At 42.1% G+C, this 19490-nt stretch overlaps 1 protein-coding gene across 2 annotated transcripts in view; it reads left to right on the top strand.

Annotated features, from left to right (window-relative positions):
- Positions 1-4521: 4521 nt before the first annotated feature.
- BRD7 (bromodomain containing 7) overlaps positions 4522-19490 on the top strand; it is a 32298-nt gene continuing 17329 nt past the window's right edge. For both annotated transcript variants that reach the window (XM_037515770.2, XM_037515769.2), the window contains exons 1-5: positions 4522-4617; positions 5002-5210; positions 9085-9214; positions 9533-9590; positions 12135-12279. In XM_037515770.2, coding sequence (XP_037371667.1) covers positions 4569-4617; positions 5002-5210; positions 9085-9214; positions 9533-9590; positions 12135-12279 — 591 coding nt within the window. In that variant the 5' untranslated portion in view covers positions 4522-4568. The remainder of the gene's footprint in view (positions 4618-5001; positions 5211-9084; positions 9215-9532; positions 9591-12134; positions 12280-19490) is intronic.

The following is a 19490-nucleotide window of genomic DNA, read 5'->3' as shown; positions in this document are numbered from 1 at the left end:
CCTATCTAGATTTTCAAATTTATTTATTCCAAACACACAATATTTAGGCTATAAGTAAGTTTAAAACTCTGTGAATGAGGATCTCCCTGGTGGCACAAGGGTTTAAGACGCAACCTGTGAAGCTAGCCACAGCCTCTGCAGCACAAGTTCGATCCCCAGCCAGGGAGCTACCCACATGGTACAGAAGACGCCTCCGCTCTCCCCCCTGCTCCCCCTAGCAGTGTATTTCAATCAATCTGCCTGTTCTGCTCCCCACTCTGTCTCTGGTGAATCCTCTCACCCCCACACCTCTGGCCTATACCCCAGCTCTTTTATGCACAAATAAATAAATCTTTAAAAAAAAAAAACCTCTATGAATGAATCAAGAAAAATCTAAAATACACATATTTTTTAAATAAATCATTTATCAGAAACTGACAGAACATTGGCTCATCCTGTCTTTGCAATTCTGAATGGAAAGGGCTCCCACTTTTTCCCGGCATGTAGCCCAGTGCCTGGCACAATGTAGACACTCAACAAGTATGGGAGGAAATAGAAAAGGGGGTGGGAGGTAAGCGGAGAGGAGGGAGGGGTTCGTGTCACCTCTTTCTAATTTGATCCAGGGCTCCAGGTTTATCTTCATCACTACAGACTCTGAGTCCAAGCCACTTTTAGCAAAGGGCTTCAGAGCTTGCCACCCCAGCCCCCGCAACAGCTCTGAGTCCACTAGGGTAGAGGCCCACGGGACCCCATGGACAGCAGCCATCTGCCATCTCTTTTGTTTACTCAGAGGCAGGCACTGGGGCAGCCACCAGGAACCACGAGCAACCCTGGAAGCGGCACAGTCGCCAGCCTGTCACAGCAAATCACATCAAGCCACTCACCCCAGGGAGCGGCCCTGGGCCTCTCCCAGAGGCTGGGACACACCAATGCCAGGAAAGCCAGGACAGCCTGTGCTGCCACACGGGGCCCCTGATGCAGCTGCTGGGGACCTGGGCTCGAGAAATGCCACCTCCCTCCCCTGCCCTCCAGGACACTGGGCAGGGCACCCCCAGCATATCCAGAAGGGCAGGCCCTTTCCCAAGGCCATTCTGATCCCTTACATCTGGGAAGGCCTTTCCTGGGTAAGAAGCCTTGGCACCTCGCTCGCCCTCATGCCAGCACACAGGTATGCAGGGCTGGGTCTGGTCATTCCTCAGCAGAGGAAACTGAGGTTCATGCAAAGGAAAAGAAGGAACTAAGTAGACCAAAGATACCTCGCTGCTGCGTGAAGGGCTTTGAGGAATATTAGCAGAGCGGAGCACAACATTTATTGTGCCCCCGATATCCAGGACTTCGAGTCTGTCTGGAGCACGGGGTCAGCAACCAGGAAGCCTCTTCCATCTGTCGTCTCTACAGTGATACCTGCAAAGGGTCCCTCGGGGTTCTGCCAGAACTGTCCCAAACAAGGGAGAACACACTCGATCCAGGGTGGGGTATCCAGGCGTGAGGCCCCACTATGTGGGGACCTGGCACACTTCAGAGGGATGGGCCTGTTGGGGCCTCAGTCAGGACAGCTTCAGGGCAACAACTGCTCTGCAGAGAGTCTGGCCTGAAGGCAGAGGAAACTGAGGTTCAGACAAGGGAAAAGAAGAGAATTAAGTAGCCTAAAGGTACCTCACTGCTGCATGAAGGGCTTTGAGGAACACTAGCAGAGTGGAGGTGAGGGCCTCAGAAGCTCCTGATCTTCAGGACTTTGCACTTAACAGGCAGAGGCGGTTTCCTGGGACTGCCACACCCCCCAGTGGCCAGCTTTCCTCAGTGCCTCGCTCCTCCCCCAGGCTCTCCCAGAAACCACCAGTTACCTCCTGCCCCAAACAAAAGGACCCTGAGGGAAAAGGGAGGGAGGGAACAGTCACCCCAAACCAGCAATAATTCTTCATCCATCCAACAGGGACTTCCTGAGGCCCAGCACTGGGCCTAACTCTGTGAAGTTTGGGAGCCATAGCCCTGCATGCAATGGGCCCCAGTCCCAGTCCACTGGGAGCTGGGAGACCAGGACACTCAGTGGGGACAGACACCCACAGGTACATAAGAGGTGCGACATGATCTTGGCAGCCGAGCATGCCATGAAGAGGAGAAAAGCAGTGTGGGCTGAGGAGACAGAAGTGCTACTGAGGGTGGCTCGCCTGGAAGCTCCTCTGAGGCAGGCCCCTGGAGGTAGGGTGGCATGCGGGCAGAGCCAGGCCAGAAGCTGAGGGGAGAGTATTCCAGGGGCAGGGAAAGGCAGAGGCCAACAGTCCTGGGGCAAAGGCAGGCCTGGTGTGTCAGAAGCAAGAAAGGAGGCCAGTGTGGCTGGACCATGGGGACGGGGGAGAACACAGGCTGAAGAGACCATGCAGGCCAGATCAGGCCCTGAATGCCAAGGTCAGGATTTGGCTTTGATCCTGCATGACATGGGAAGCCACGAGAGGGTTCTGAGCAGGGAAGTGACATCTGAATTGGGTTTTTAAAGGATCGCAAAATATTTAAAAATTGCTATGAGCAGCAGGTATTCATGGGGCACTTACTACATCCCAGGCCTGTGCCCTCAGCACTGTGAACACATTACCTACTTTTGCCCTCCAAACCCCTGGGACACTGAGGGCCTGATTCCCTTGCCCTGTTTCAGGGCAGGAGACTGAGGTCTGAAGGATGATGTGCCGCAGGTCTCAGAGCGGTAAGCGCAAAGCCAGGTCTTGAGCCGGTGGATCCAACTCGGATCCCCAGGGCTTCGCTGGCCTGAGTGCTGGGGGCACGTGTTACACTTCTCACTCCTGCCACTGGCCCCGCAACACGGCTGGCTGCTGTCCGTTCCCGACAGCCCATGGGACTTCTCAACCTTGTCAGTGGAGACACTGGGAAAGCCTGGGGGGAGATGACCCACCATCATGCCAGCAGCCATATGGCTCTGGGCCGGTTGCTGCCCTTGCTGGACCCTAGCTCCCGTCTCTGTGCGTGGGTATCCTGGGTCCTCCCGTGGGAGCTACGTGGAGGACACTGAGCTGCAGGGTCCAGCAGCCATCACGGCAACTATTCGCCCCCAAAGCTTTGGGAGTTGTGTTCCTCTAGGGAGCTGGTGAAATGTGTTAGGCCAGCGCACCCCAGAAAGAGGGGGCAAGTACTGTGCCTCCAAGAAAGAGCTGTAGCAAACCAGCCTGCAAGGGAAGGATGGGGGGAGGACACAGCTATAGGAAGGTTGTGGAAGGACTAGGTAAGGTACAGAGCCAGCCCCGTCCTGTCCCTCTTCAGCCAATAAACATGCCATGGAGAGAGGCTCTGTCTCCTGTGCAGGCAGTGTGCTTCTGCCAAGAGGCCTCCCACCACCCATGGGTGCAAACCCTGAAGCTCTGCCATTGACAGCTGTTCCGTCCAGCCGAGTTGTCATCTCTCATAGTCAAGGTCTCCCTGTTTGTTAAGCCTTAAAAGAAAAAAATAAAAGTGAGATTTGAGCACCTTTAAAAAATTAAAACATTTTTTTAAGTGAATGAAAAGAACTTAAAACAGGGTTAGGAGGGACCAGTCAACTACAGAGTAACAGTGTCAGTCAGGACCTCTTGGTATGGTTCTAATGTATCTTCAACCTTTTTAAAATTTAATATCTAAATCTTATCTTTCTTTTCATTTAAAAAAATTTTAATGCGCATATGAAAAACCAAAAATACTCCACCCCTCCTCAAGTCCTGTCACCGGAGATAACCGCTGTGAACTATTCTGCATGGCTATGACAGCCTTTTGATCCAGATGTCAGCGTGTGTTTCTATAAACGGGCCTTACCAGGTCCACATGACTCCATGCTTGTGGATGTTGATTTAATTAAGTTCTCAGAGACATTTACAAAATAGCACTTAAAATAAAAAAATAAAATAAAATAAAAGACTAGAGTCCTCCAGGGCTGCGTTTCTGGATCTGAAAGTCCCCAGGGGTTCGGTAGGTGTTGCAGAAGAGGAGACAGAGCAAGGGGAAGTGGTACCGAAGGGAGAAATCTGGGGCAGGAGTGGAAATTATGGGGGAGAAAAAGGAAAGGAGAATGAAAGAAGGGAAGGAAGGAAGACTGTCATAGAGAAGGAAGGAAGAGAGGGGCGAGAAAAGGAAGACAGGTACAGAGAGGGAGGGAGGGGAAGTTGCAAGGGCGCTGGCACTGCAGCCAGCGGGGGAGATTCGGGGCTGTGAAGCCCGCCCCGGCCCCGCCCCCTGCCCGCCCGGCCCCGCCCCCGCCCGCCCAGGCCCCGCCGCGGCCGCGCCTCTGGCCCCGCCCACGGCTGCAGCGCCACCTCCGACCGCCAGGGGCCGCCAGGCGAAGCGGGTGGCAGCCCGTGCGCGCGGCGGCCCCTCTCTCCCGCCTGCGCGCCCGCGCTCGCGACCTGCCGCCGCGCTCGGGCTGCGGCCGGGTCTCGCGCGCCGTCTTCTCGAGAGGGGCCTCGCGCCGCCGGGCGCGCGCCGTCCCCCTGCCTCGCGGCGCGGGGTCTCGCGGGCCCCGCTCCCGCCCTCCGCTCGCCTGGCCCGGACCGGAAGCGGCGCCGCACGGCCTGGGCCTGGCGCGGGGGGCGGGCGCCGGGGCCCGGTCGGACATGGGCAAGAAGCACAAGAAGCACAAGTCGGAGAAGCACCTCTACGAGGGTGAGGCCCGGGCGGGGGCGCGGCGCTCGCGGCGGCTCCGGGGGCTTCGCGCCGTCGAGCTCGCCCGGGGCGCTGGGGCGACGGGGGCCGGCCCTCCCGAGCGACCCCGGCCCGGTCCACGGAGGGGCGCGGCCCGCCGAGCGACCCCGGCCCCGGGCGGCGGCGGGTTCGAACCTGGGCCCCGGGCAGGGGGGGCTCTCGTCGGGCGGCGAGGCGCGACCCCGACCCGCCCGGGAGCGTTCCGGGCACCCCCTCGGCGAGTGGGGGTCGCTCAACAGGTGCTGCGGCGGGGCGCCCCCTGCGCGCCCCCACAGCCCCCCGGCGCGCTCTGCCCACCGCCCCGTCGAGCCCGCCGGTAACCGGGGCGCTTTCCTTTTGTTGAAGAGTATGTGGAGAAGCCCCTGAAGCTGGTCCTCAAGGTGGGGGGTAATGAAGTCACCGAGCTCTCCACCGGCAGCTCGGGGCACGAGTCCAGCCTCTTCGAGGACAAGAACGACCATGACAAACACAAGGACAGAAAGCGCAAGAAGAGAAAGAAAGGAGAGAAGCAGGTTCCAGGGGAAGAAAAGGGGAGAAAGCGAAGACGAGTAAAGGTAAACATCGCCTTGCTTCTCCTTGGCTGAGGGGACCCCTTTCTAAGCGGCCCCGCCGCCGGCGCCAGCCCGACTTGACTTGATTGTGAACCGCCTGTAAAATCTGACTTGTGTGGAGGAGCAGGGCAGAGTAGAAACGTGAATCATCAGTGAATTGCAGCAAAGCGTTATCATTTTACTCTTAAGACGGTCTCACGCTTAAGGTGAGTGAAGTGTTAAGTTCTCTGATTTTCAGGAGCTGCTTGGAAGGTGCTTTTTCCGCCTAGGAGGAGAAAAAGTGGTGCTTAAGAAAGTTTGTCAGCAACAGTCATTCAAAGTGAAGGGGCTTGTTGGGGTTCCCCTTTGTTGCAAAGTAAATACAGTGCCAAATAGGGAATGAGCCACTTATGTCTTTTAAAACAAAGCTTGAGTCTGTCAAAGAAAGGGTTTGATCAGAGACCTTTAAGGAATATGACACCAGTAATCAAAATAAGCTTTTTCTTAAGCGTTTGCAGCTAACAGAAAACAGGTGACTGCTCAGTCTTGATGTGCCAGATACTCATAATTTCTTTCCAAGAATGATCACCTTTGTACCTGGAATTCTAGATTTCTGCACTGTGGGAGTTAGCCTGTCACTCAGAGACTTATTAAGACAGTCTTGAACATAGATTTCCCTAAGTTAGTGTTCTAGTTTTTCTTCCGTGTGTATATATGATGGTTATGGTCCGTGTGCTTTAAATACAGTGGGAAGGCCCAAAATCTTAAAGGTTCTCTCTGTAGAATTTCTTAACCCTTTTTCTTCCCCAGTTTTCATCGACTTTAGCTAGACTGAAAACATACAGAACTATCTGACATTTTTCTTTCCTTCCCACATTATAAATGCCAAATATGTGTGTATGACTTTCTTGTAAAGAAATCAGGTGGTTCAGTAGTGAATGAAATGGGAAGTAGGGTAGTTTCCTTCAGTCCCTCATAGAGTCTGCAGAGGTAACCAGTTGTTTTGTTTTTTGTTTTTAATTATTACAGTAAAGTAATTCATGGATGTAGTGTGAAAAAGTCAAGAGTGCTCTCTGACTCTTAACACTAAAGTAATCTCCATCCTGGAGTTTTGCTTCCTAAACTTTTTAGCTTTTTCTTTGGAGGTGTATTGCCATTTCTGAATGTAGGTTTTTTTTTAGCACACTTTAATGATTTGTCAGCTGACTTGTTTTACTGACACGTTACAGAAGATGAGAATTCCATTAAGCCACTCTGCTCCCTCAGTTTCCTTCCTTCCTTTCTCCCAGTATATGTACTCCCAGTTCTTGCTTAAATCAGTATTCAGTGTTTAATTATTGTTCACTGGGGACAAATGTCCTACACAGATACAGATCTGATTTTGATCAAATGCGTAATTGCTTTCATTGTTTGGTGGTTTTGCACTGATTCTTCCCAAACTCTAACCCATATGAGTTCCATTTTTCACATGCTCATATATTCTCATTTGAGACGTCTGTCTTGAAGCGCCTTCTCAGAGTCTACTCTGGATTAATTGTTCTCTTCCTTTTGCTGCCTCCCTTGTTCTGGTGCAGTATTAACTCCAGGAACTTCCTAAGAAAACATTCATCAGAGGTGTATTTTTGTAAGTTTTTCACATTTGAACAATTTTTTATTCTACCCTCATATAAGTTGATGGGTTTAGTATGTAATTATAGATGGAAAGTTATTTTCTCCCAGAATTATTAAAGCATTGCTCTTTTGTCCTTTGGCTTCCAGATTTGCTGTTGAAAAATGTATTCCATTCTGACTCTCTTAGTCCATTGCCTATAGGTAGTATTTGCCCCCTTGAAATTTTCAGACTCTCCCCGCTTTCTCTTCCCTGCTCTGTTTCACAGTGAGAACGCATACCTTCAGCTCTGAGGCGTGTGCTTGAAGCAGTCCTGATGGTACATTCCCTCCACTGACTCTCTTCTCTCTAGAGAAGCCCATTTCTGTATTGGGCTCACAAACTGATCCTCTAATGTGCTTGGGTTTTCTCTCCTCTTTTCCTTCTCTTTGTTTTCTTGTAATCTTCCTTCAAGGAGAGTTCTAAACTTCATCTTCTGACTCTGCTGTGGAGTTTTATTTTAGCTCATATATTTTGAATTTCCAAGAACTCTTTCTTGTTCTCTAAGTGTCCTTGTTTTAATAACATCCTGCCCTTGTTTTTTACATGCAGTATCTTATTTCTCTGAGAATATTGATTGAAGTTTTTTTGCTATCTTGAAAGTTTTCTTTGTTGCCTGCATTGTCTCTGTTTCCCCTCAAGTTCTTCAGTTTGTTTCATCTCTTATGTTAAAAGCATCCTCTAGTTTTCTGTTAAGCCTTTGTAGTCTCTTTGTATTTAATCATGCAGCAAAAAAGTTTAGAAGTAGATTAAATGCTTTGTGCTTAGACAGAGTTTATCTTTATGTAGAGTTACTAAGAGAGACTGGGTTATTTTGTTGGGGATCCCCCAAATATCTACCCTACAGATATTTTCTCTGGGCTTTTCAGTTTCTCCAGAGAAAAACCCTCCCCTCCTGAGAGAAGACTTACCTGGATGCCGATATTTCAGGATCTAGCAGGGGAAAGAGGCTTATCTCCCAGTCCTCTGGGAGCAGCTCTTTAGTTAGCATCTCTCCTAGAATATCTGGATCATATTATCTTTTTTTATAGATGAAAAAACTAAGGCTCAGAGAGGTTAAGTGACTTGCACAAGATCACATAGTCAGTGCCTGAACAAGAACTCAAATCCTGCTCTTAAGAGGACTTAAGTCTGAAAAAGTATTCAAATGAGCATCTCTTTCATATAATACACAGAAGAATAAAATCAGTGCCCTAACAGGCCGAATTTTAGTTCTAAAGCTCCAGATTTCTTGGAGCTAGAGGGAAATCACAGAAGACTTTGCTCAAGAAGTAGCATTTCAAGTGGTCTTTCAGAATACAAGGCATGGCTGTATTTCTGGACTCTATGGTCTGCTAATATTTGTCTAGCCTGTGTACAACTCACATCATCTTAATTATCACTATATAAATACGTAATATAATCTGATACGATGTCTTGCTCTAACCTTTCTCAAAGCTGTTCTGACTGTTCTTGATCATTCACTCTTCAAGATGAATGAGACAATCGACTTTTCAAATTCCTTGGGAAATCCTGTCTTGCAATTTTCATTGGCATTACATTTTATTTATAAGTTCCTTTTGGGAAAATGTCTCTACATTGATAAACACAGTACTATATCTCCTTTAGGTACCTCTTTCCCAATAACCTTTCAATATTGTTTCATAATTTTCCCCAAAAGATATTGGCAAATCTTATTTGGTTTATTCCTAGATGTGTTACCTTGCTTTTGTTAATAGTATTATTTTTCTTTTTTTCTTTTTTTTAAGGATTTGCTTATTTATGCATACAAGAGCTGGGGTACAGGCCAGAGATGTGGGGAGTGAGAGGATTCACCAGAGACAGTGGGGAACAGTACAGGCAGATTGACCAAAGTACACTGCTGAGGGGAGCAGCAGGCGAGTCAGGAGAGGTTGGCTGTGCCATGTGGGTTGCTCCCTGGCTGGCCGGGGATCGAACTCGTGCTGCAGAGGCTGCGGATTGCTTCTTAGTGTGATGCTTAACCCCTTGCGCCACCAGGGAGGCCCTAGTATTATTTTTCTAATTGGTTATTCTTGTATTGTAGAAGCACCTTCTCCCCCCCTCACCCCCCCCCCATGAGGCTGTTATTCTCTCTTCTTCCAGTAGATGGCGATAAAATACATGAAGATTTCATCATTAAGAATTACTTTCTTTTCAGTGGTATTCTTTTTTCACTGAAATTAAAATGATTTTTTTTAAAAGATATTGACTCTAGAGTATCTCTAAATAACCTCTCATTGTCCTATCTAGGAGGATAAAAGGAAGCGAGATCGGGACCGTGTGGAGACTGAGGCAGAAAAAGATCTTCAATGTCAGACGCCTGTAAGATTAGACTTGCCTCCTGAGAAGCCTCTTGCCAGCTCTTTAGCCAAACAAGAAGGTTGGAATAACTTTGAGTAGCTGTCCTTAATGAGAAGGTTGAAATTATTTTAAGAGTCATAGCCAGGGAAAAAATGACTGGGTTTCTAGCTTTTTTTTTTTTTTTTTTTTTAAACTAAAATTTTATTTTTAAACTTTTGCACAAGACCTTAAATTAGCTTCAGTTTTGAACTTATGTTCTCATATTTCAGCATTTATAAGTGGAATTTCTGTATGAGATACTAAATAATAGATATGCTGAAATCACATAGATAATGAGCTGATAATCTGGAATCTTCCTTTTAAAAACACCCTTTTCCTTGTTTTTCCCTTTCTTTAGAGGTAGAACAGACACCCCTTCAAGAAGCTTTGAATCAACTGATGAGACAATTGCAGAGGTAAGTGCTTTTTCAAACCTTTTATAATATTTAATGATTTGATTATTTAAAGCTACATTTTGTGCTCTAAATCCAAATGTACTGGATTTTAAAGTGAATGATAAACATTATGCTTGGCAATGAAAGTACTCCAAGAAACTGATTTTAGATGTTCTTGTTTAGTTTGTTTTAACTGGCAACTTGAGTGTTAAATAATACTTTTAATGTCAGATTTTTCTTTAAAGTAACTTCTGATGCTAAATTTCTAACCCAAGAGAAAATAATAGATATTTTTATTTTGCTGATAGATGGAAGTGCTTTCTGTATAATGCTTATGCTATGGTTATTCAAAAGCTATTAAATCTAGAAAAAGAAAAAAATGCCAGTAATAGGATTTGTAACCCTCTCTTAAATGCAGAAAATTGTTTTTAAAATTTCGCTATATTAAGCCAATGTTAAGTTCTTAAAATGGAAAAAGCTTAATCTTTCTTAAAAATACTTATTTTGCTGCCTCTTTATTCAGAAATTGAATTTTCAATTCAGAAACATTTACATTTTTTGTAGAGGATTCATGACTAGGGTATGTATTCTAATAATGAACTTTCTTCTCACTGAGGTGTACTTAGATGTCCACCCCAGAACACATCATAAATAATGTTTTAAGATAAAATCTATAATGCTGTCTGTATTCGACACCTATTCAGGTTTGTAATTAAGATGAAATTAGTGTTCTCTCTTCCTTTTTGGTGTTACAGAGAGTTGAACATATTTTATATCTTTAGTATGCTAGAATAAATCATTTCTTATCCCAGGGGAGTGAATGGGTAAATATTGGCATTCCATCTCAGTTAGAATTTGGAACTGTGAAGTGTTTTAGCTGACTTTTAATTTTATTCCTTTTACCATAAGACTAGAGTGATATCACCTTAAAAGAAATATACGTAACAGTGTTTCTCTTGGTCCAAGGGTATTCACATTGTTCAAAACATTCAGGTAATTAAAATCTAGAGTCACAATCATCTGAAGAAAATTCACTCCAAAAGGTCATCCCAACATGATTAGTATTGTTACTCACACTAACTACTATGGGTAGCACGCATTTGGATATAAGTGGGGTTTTTGCTTATTCTCATTATTTCTTTTAGTCTTACTGCTTAGGGATACCTCTGGGAAGAACAAAGGCAAATTCACATAAACCTGAGTTCAGATTCTGGCTCTTAAGTTTTGTCAGATTTATGACCTAAAACTAATGATTTGGCCCTTCTGAACCTTGGTATCTGCGTCTCCACAGGAGGGTACCGCCACCTTGATGACTTGTGAGGATTACATACAGAATACATCAAGTACCTACCTAATACTAGGCCTGACACATGGTCAAAGCCTTTTAAAAATTGCTGCTGTTATTATTCTTAGACCACTTTTATTATGATTATTTGGAGTAAGAAAGTGGTATGTCCTATTTTCAGAGGGGGAAAAAAATCAGAAAAGTGAATTAATCATATAGAGCATTGGTTCTCAAGCCTATCAAATACCAATGCCAAATAAATACCAGTACCAGTGCTCAACCCCCAAAATACCAATGCCTTGCCCCGCCCTCCTCCTGTAAGAGATTCTGCGGTGTTGGGATGATGTAGTATGTCTAGGGTGAACCTCCCCCATCCCACTGAAATGCTTTAAAACTCCTCTAATGATTCTTATACATAATCAGTTAGTTAAGAGCTTACAATAGAAAGCACTGATTATTTCAAGTTTGAGGGTTTTGAGGAGAATTTTTTTTAATATTTACTTGTTTGTGCATAGAAGAACTGGTGTGTAGGCCAAAGGTACAGGGGGTGAGAAGATTCACCAGAAGCAGAGTAGGGAGCAGAACAGGCAAATTTACTGAAATACATTGCTGAGGGGAACAGCGGGCAAGACAGGAGAGGTGTGCTGCGCCATATGTGGATCAGTTCCCTGACCAGTGATCAGACTCCAACCTTTGCAGGGGTGGAAATCAGGCCTTCTCAGTGACAATGCTGAGACTTCACCCCTACACCACCAGGGAGGCCTGAGGAGAATCTTTTAATGTCAGGTTTTTGGGCATACTCCACCCGCCACACAGACAGAAACACATATACAAGAGATGTATCCATTGATTAAGAAAATGTACACACAGGTGCAAAGAAGATTATAGATGTGTATCCATAGTTATTGTTTGTGTTCTTTCTTCTGAGATTGCTAAAAATATAGAGTATTAATATCACGAAGGCCAGTTAGTCTAGTCTTTTTTGCTTCGTTTTTCCCTGAGGTGCTACAAATAATTAAGACTACACATTTTATTTTATTTTTTTAATTGTTTTTATTTATATATATTTTACATCATTGTTAAGACTACACATTTTAAAAGATACAAGTAGTGTGTAAAACATCTTAATTAACTTTGTTATCAGTCTTTAAAATCATCCCTGCAATTTTCACTGAAAAACGAGTTTTTTCTACATCAGAAGCATTTCCTCTGACTTGTGCTTCTAGACCACCAGATTTGTTTATAATGGAAATAAAATCACCTTTTTTATATCTTCACAGAAAAGACCCAAGTGCTTTCTTTTCATTTCCTGTGACTGATTTTATTGCTCCGGGCTACTCCATGATCATCAAACACCCAATGGATTTTAGTACCATGAAAGAAAAGATCAGGAACAATGACTACCAGTCCATTGAGGAGCTGAAGGTAACTCCTGACGACTGTTGGGAGCGGAGAAGCACCGCCCTGTAGTAGAAAGCACGTGTCTTCATTCAGTCGAGAGGCAAACTCTTGAATCCTGTCTTTATGCCTGTATTCGGGATCTTTTGCTTGACTTTTTGTTTTCCAAAGAATTAAATTTACTTTAGTATTCAAAATCTTTGTTTTTTTCTGTCTTAGAAAACGCCTTTGAGCTTAATGATAGAAAACAGGATGAAATAAGCCACCTACTACATTGCCTCATTTATTTTTAGAAAAAATTTGAATTTCATATATTCCACAGCAGATTTTCTCCAGCCTTTAATATGAAAAGGTGTTTGATTAGGTGTTTAATTAGGTCAATGTGGGTAAAAGTCATATTTTAATGAAGCTTGAATTACACTCGTTTCTTTTTCTTGTGGATATCTAAGGTGTGAGTGTCTTCTAAAATAAAAACTAAATTGATTTGTCCAGCAGTAGTTACATTTTTTTAGTTTGATGAAAGGCACTTGCTCCCTCTAAGTTTGCTTTTAACTGTGTTTGCTGAACACGTTTTCTTCAACTTTAAGAGGGAAAAACATAAGAGTCTACAGGCCGCCGAGGTGATGTAGGTGCCTAATGTGATGGTTGACGTTTTTTCCATTTGACTAGTTTCAGTGTATATTGACTTCAGAGGTATACCGATCATTAAATAAATGGAAATGTTTTTAAATTTCTGTCCTCAACTGGATTAGATAAAACCTAGTGACCTTTATTTTTTCTGTTTGACCATTATAATGTTCATGGGACCTACAGCTTAATCCTTAGTTACAGAAGAAAAATAAGACTGTAAACATTATCTCTGCTTGGTCTCTTTTTTCCGTGCAGATGTCTATCAGCTGAGACTTAGGAATAATGCCAGTATTTAATTCTATCTTTACCATCAATTTGAGTGTATAGGTAATATTCTACTTACTCTGAAAAAACTGAATTATATTCTCTTGTAATCAGAGAAATGGACACTTTCCCAATTTTTTCTGGTGAAAATTAGTCTAGAGCTGTTTATTTCAGCATATTCCTGACATTGTTGCATAATAGAAAAAGTTTTCATAATTCTTTTTTCTTTGGTGGACAGTTTCCTCTGATTTTCTCTTAGGCTGACAGGAAAGAGAAGTGTGCAACCAGGTGTTTTTGCACAGGTGGTTAATATCATATTTGAAATGAGCAGTGTTTTTGTCTTTGGAGTTTTCTGCGTTACTACATGTTTTCCTAGGGAAAATTCAATAGCCAAGAGCATTATTTACTAGTTAATTCAATAAATAGGCTTAATAGGCTGTGCAAGTTGGTTTTTTAAATTAAATGAAAAGTACCTAGAAAAGTCATTCCCTGTTTGAGTGACCTAGTTCCATTACACAAAAGCCTAGCACATTATGGTTAAGATGTATAGAATCTACAAATTGCCTTAACAGATCCGAACTGGAATTAGTAGAATAATCCATTACTCTCTTGCCAGGTATAGGCCCATTTAGTATGAGTGGTAGTCATCTACTATCTCCCTTTACTTGCCTTTCCTCTTCCCAAATATATATTAAATAATTCTTGTGGAAAATGGAAACTTTTCAGAATATCCATAACAAAGATGCTTAACCTTGGGTCCTTTGGGTAGTCGCAGATGAGCCTTTAGTGGGACCAGGACCTCTAAAATTACATGAAAATGTTTTTGTTCAACTCTGTGTATGTACGTGCACGTGCGCATATGAGAGATGGACCCATGGCTTTCGTTAGGGTCTTACAGCTCCAGGACCCAACAAAATCCTGGGTGCAGACTTGGCCAGGAACTGAGAAATCCGCATGTACTTCATTTTAAATTCAATACAGATTTATTGTAACCCTCAAGCTGTCTTCTCATACACTTTTAAGTAAAGTCATTTTATCTATTTTTATTCCATTTCTGTTTTCTAATCTATCATTGCTGTTATTAAGCAGTAGGATTTGGATGGTTTGTTTGGAATTTGGATTTTTATTTTTTCTTGGAGGAACACATTCTTTTGGGGGTGTGTTTGTCTTTTTAACTTAGCATAGCCTTGTTATAATCACTCACATTTATACAATGTAGAAATTACTTAATGATTAAAATATGCTATGGGATTGAGTTCCCTCAATCAGTTTGAAAGTGCATACTTTCTTTTTTTTTTTTTTTTTTTTTTTTTTTTTTTTTAAAGATTTATTTATTTTTTTTTTTTTTTTTTTTTTTTTTTTATTTTTTTTTTTTTAATAATAAATTTTATTGTTGTATTCCCCATACAATTGCAGCCCCCCCCATTCTGACCCCAATCCCTCCCCTCCCGCCCCCACCCCCCTAAAAGTGTCTCTGGTTCATAGTTTTTTGTTGATTTTGATTTTCACTTTCTTATAGTTATTCGTTTTCCTGGTCCCTTATTTAAGTTTTCTAGATTCCTGCTATGAGTGAGACCATCCGGTATTTTTCTTTTTCTTTTTGGCTTATTTCGCTGAGCATGATCCCTTCCAGCGCCATCCATGTTGCTGCAAATTGCATGTGTTTATCTTTTTTGAATGCTGAGTAATATCCATGGTATATATGGACCACATCTTCTTGATCCAGTCATCTATTTTTGGGCATTTGGGTTGTTTCCAAAGCTTAGCTATTGTAAACAGTGCTGCTATAAACATAGGGGTGCAGGTGTTCTTTGGAATTGATGTTTCTGTGTCCTTTGGGTAAATACCTAGGAGTGGAATTGCTGGATCATATGGAAGCTCTATGTTTAGTAGGTCCAGAAATCTCCACACAGCTTTCCACAGTGGTTGGACCAGTTTGCACTCCCACCAACAGTGTAGAAGAGTTCCTTTTTCTCCACACCCTCGCCAGCATTTGTTGTTGCTAGTTTTTTTAATATGTGCCATTCTCACTGGTGTAAGATGGTATCTCATGGTAGTTTTGATTTGCATTTCCCTGATGGCAAGTGATGTTGAACATTTTTCATATGCCTGTTGGCCATTTGCATTTCCTCTTCAGAGAAGTTTCTTTTTAGCTCTTCTGCCCATTTTTTTGACTGGATTATTTCTTTTGTTGTTGAGTCTCATCAGCTCTTTGCAGATTTTTGTGATCAGTCCTTTATCATTAGTTGGGTGCAAAAATGTTCTCCCAGTTGGTGGGGTTTCTCTTTGTTTTTGTTATTGTCTCTTTTGCTGTGCAGAAGCTCTTTAATTTGATGTAGTCCCAGCTGTTTATCTTTGCCTTCACTATCACTGCTTTGGGTGATGTGTTTGTAAAGATGTCTTTGATGTGCAAATCACGTAGTGTTTCGCCTATTTCTTCTTATCTTATTTTTATGGTTCAGGTCTTATGTCTAGTTCTTTAATCCATTTTGAGTTGATTTTTGTGTATGTGTGAGGTAGTGGTCAAGCTTCATTCTTTTGCATGTAGCGACCCAGTTTTCCCAGCACCATTTATTGAACAAACTTTCTTTGCTCCAATGCATAGTCTTTGCTCCTTTGTCAAAGATTAGTTGACCATAAATCTGTGGGTTATTTCTGGATTTCTATTCGATTCCATTGGTCTGTATGTCTGTTCTTGTTCCAATACCATGCAGTTTTGATGATTATGGCTTTTGTAGTAGAGTTTGAAGTCTGGGAGTGTAATGCCTCCATTCCCTTCTTTTTTTTTCAGGAGAGCTTTGGCTATTCGGGGTTTTTTGTGATTCCATATGAATTTCATCAATAATTGTTCTATTCTTTGAAGAATGACATTGAAATTTTGATTGGAATAGCGTTGAATCTGTATATTGCTTTTGGAAGGATGGCCATTTTAATAATGTTTATTCTTCCAATCCACGAGCAGGGGATGTCTCTCCATTTCTTTGTGTCTTCTTCTATTTCTTTTAACAGTGTTTTATAGTTTTCTTTGTATAGGTCCTTTACCTCTTTTGTTAGATTGATTCCCCAATATTTTGTTTTTTGTTTCAATAACAAAAGGGATGGTTTTTTTGATTTCTTCTTCTTCAGATTTATTTTTGTGTATAGGAAGGCTACTGACTTTTGCGTGTTGATTTTGTATCCTGCCACTTTACTGAATTGATTGATGAGTTGAATTAGCTTTTCTGTGGAGTTTTGGGGTTCTCTATGTATAATATCATATCGTCTGCAAATAGTGATAGTTTGACTTCTTCTTTTCCTATTTGGATTCCTTGGATGTCTTTCTCTTGTCTTATTGCCCTGGCTAGGACTTCTAGTATTATATTGAAAAGCAGTGGTGAGAGTGGACATCCTTGTCTTGTTCCAGATCTAATGGAATTGCTTTCAGCTTTTCACCATTGAGAATGATACTGGCTGTTGGCTTGTCATAGATGGCCTTTATGATGTTGAGGTATGTTCCTTGTATCCCAAGAATTTCAAGGGCTTTTATCATGAATGGGTGTTGCACTTTGTCGAAAGCTTTCTCAGCATCTATTGATATTATCATATGGTTTTTATATTTCTTTTTGTGATGTGTTGGATAACGTTGATTGATTTTCGGATGTTAAACCATCCTTGTGCCCCTGGAATGAATCCAACTTGGTCGTGGTGAATTATCTTATGGATACATTGTTGGATTCTGATGGCTAAAATTTTATTGAGGATTTTTGCATCAGTGTCATTAGGGAGATTGGCCTGTAGTTTTCCTTTTTTGTTGTTGTCCTTGTTCGGTTTTGTATTAGTGTAATGTTGGCTTCATAGAACGTGTTTGGTATTGTCCCTTCCTTCTCAATTTTTTTGAAGAGTTTGTGAAGGATAGGCACTAATTCATCTCTGAATGTTTGTAGAATTCATTTGTAAATCCATCAGGTCCTGGGTTGTTTTGGGAAGGTTTTTATTACCATTTCAATTTCGCTAATTGTAATTGGTCTGTTTAGGGTTCTATTTCTTCTTTATCTAGCTTTGGGTGATTGTAGAGTTGTAGGAATTTGTCCATCTCCTCTAGATTGTTAAACTTGTTTCCATATAACTGTTCATAGTAGTTACTGATTATTCTTTTGATTTCTGCTGAGTCCGTTGTGATTTCTCCTCTTTCATTGATGATCCTGTTTATTTGTGCTTCTCCCTTTTTCCTTTGTGAGCCTGGCTAGGGGTTTGTCTATTTTATTGATTTTTTCAAAGAACCAGCTCTTGGTTTCATTGATCTTTTGGATTGTTTTTTTAGTTTCAATTTCATTTATCTCTGCTTTGGTTTTTATTATTTCTTTTCTTCTACTGGTTTTGGGGTTTTTTTGTTGTTCTTTTTTCTAGATCTTTGAGCTTCGAGATTAGGTTGTTTCTTTGAGTTCTTTCTTGTTTCTTGATGTGAGCTTCATTGCTATATATTTTCCTCTTATACTGCTTTTTGCTGCATCCCATACATTTAGGATATTGGTGGCCTCCTTGTCGTTCAATTCAAAAAATTTTTAATTCTTCTTTGATCTCCTCATTAGCCAGTGGTCTTCCAGTAGTGTGGTTTTTAATCTCCATGAGGTAGGAAAGTTCCTTGCCTTCTTTTTATGGTTTATTTCTAGTTTGATGCCTTCATGGTCAGAAAAGATGGTTGATATGATTTTAATCTTGGTGTATCTGTTGATGTTTGTCTTGTGCCCCAGTATGTGATCGATCCTGGAGAATGATCCGTGTGCGCTTGAGAAAAATGTGTACTCCGTTTTTCTGGGGTTTAGTGTTCTATAGATGTCTGTTAAGCCCAATTGCTCTAGGTCCTTATTTAGAGCTTTGGTTTCTTTACTTATTTTTTGTCTTGTTGATCTATCCATTGTTGATAGTGGTGTGTTGAAGTCTCCCACTACGTATGTGTTCTCTTGATGTCTGTTTTCAGAGGACAAACAGTTGTCTGATATATTTTGGTGCTCCTTCGTTTGGTGATATATGTTAATGAGTGTTATTTCTTCTTGTAATGTGTCCCCTTGATCATAATGTAGTGACCATTGGGGTCTCTTTTTATCTTTTTGAGTTTGAAATCTGTTTTATCTGATATAAGTATAGCTGTTCCTGCTTTCTTTTTTGGCCCATTTGCTTGTAGGATTGTTTTCCATCCTTTAACTTTGAGCCTATTTTTATCTTTTGTAGCTAAATGTGTTTCCTGTAGACAGCAAAAGGTTGGGTTTTGTTTCTTAATCCAGGCTGCAACTCTGTGTCTTTTTATTGAAGAGTTTAGTCCATTTACATTTAGAGTTAATATTGATATGTTAACATCTGTATTTGCCATTGTGTTTGTTCCTTTGATTTTATTTATTTATTCTTTTAATAACTTTTTTTTTTTTTTGGCCTTCTTTCATTGTTATTCGTCCCTCTGAGGTTCTGGCTTTAGGACTCCTTGTAGTATTTTTGGAGTGGGGGTTAGTTGCAATGAAATTCCGGAGTTTCTGTTTGTCTGGGAAGGTCCATATTCTTTCTTCAAAGAGGAAGGAGAGCTTTGCGGGATAGAGTATTCTTGGTTTGCATCTGTTTTCTTGGAGTCTGTTGACTATGTCCCTCCACTCTCTCCTTGCCCGTAGTGTTTCTTCGGAGAAGTCTGATGTCAGCCTGATTGGCTTTCCTTTGAATGTTATCTGTTTCTTCCCTCTTGCCAGCTTCATTATTTTTTCCTTGTCCTGGATTCTTGGGAGCTTTACTATTATGTGTCTTGCTGTATTTTTCCTTTCGTCGTGGAAGTTTGGTGTTCTTCTTGCTTCTTGTATATCAATTTTCAGCTCCTTCTTCACATTTGGGAAGTTCTCTTCAATTATCTCTTTGAATATTTTCTCTGTTCCTACTTCTCTCTCCTCTCCTTCTGGTATTCCTATAACTCTTATATTTCCTTTCCTCATGGAGTCAGATAGTTCCCGAAGTCTTTCTTCATTCTTTTTCCTTCGTACTTCTCTTTCCTTTTCTGTTTTGGTTCTTTTTATTTCTGTGTCTTCAAGAGCACTTATTCGTTCTTCCATTTCATCAATTCTGCTTTCATTGCTTTTCCCAGAATTCTTTAGTTCTTCCACTAATTCTTTGATCTCCTGTATTTCTTTTACTTCCCTCTTTAGGGACTCAATTTCATTCTTCTGATCGTTGATTTTTCCCTTATTTTTTTTATCATTGTTTTCCTTTATGACTTCTGTCAGTTTTTTAATCACGGCAATTTTAAATTCTCTTTCTGGAAGGCTCAGAAGTTCTTCCAAGTTACTGTCGTTGCAATCTGGGGGCTGGTTTTCTTTTTGTGGTGTGCTTTT

Source organism: Talpa occidentalis, unplaced genomic scaffold (genome assembly GCF_014898055.3).
Source record: "Talpa occidentalis isolate TD23 unplaced genomic scaffold, MPIMG_talOcc4v2.1 talOcc4.17, whole genome shotgun sequence".
NCBI classification, from domain to species: Eukaryota; Metazoa; Chordata; class Mammalia; order Eulipotyphla; family Talpidae; genus Talpa; species Talpa occidentalis.
This window is presented reverse-complemented; position numbering and strand designations above follow the sequence as displayed.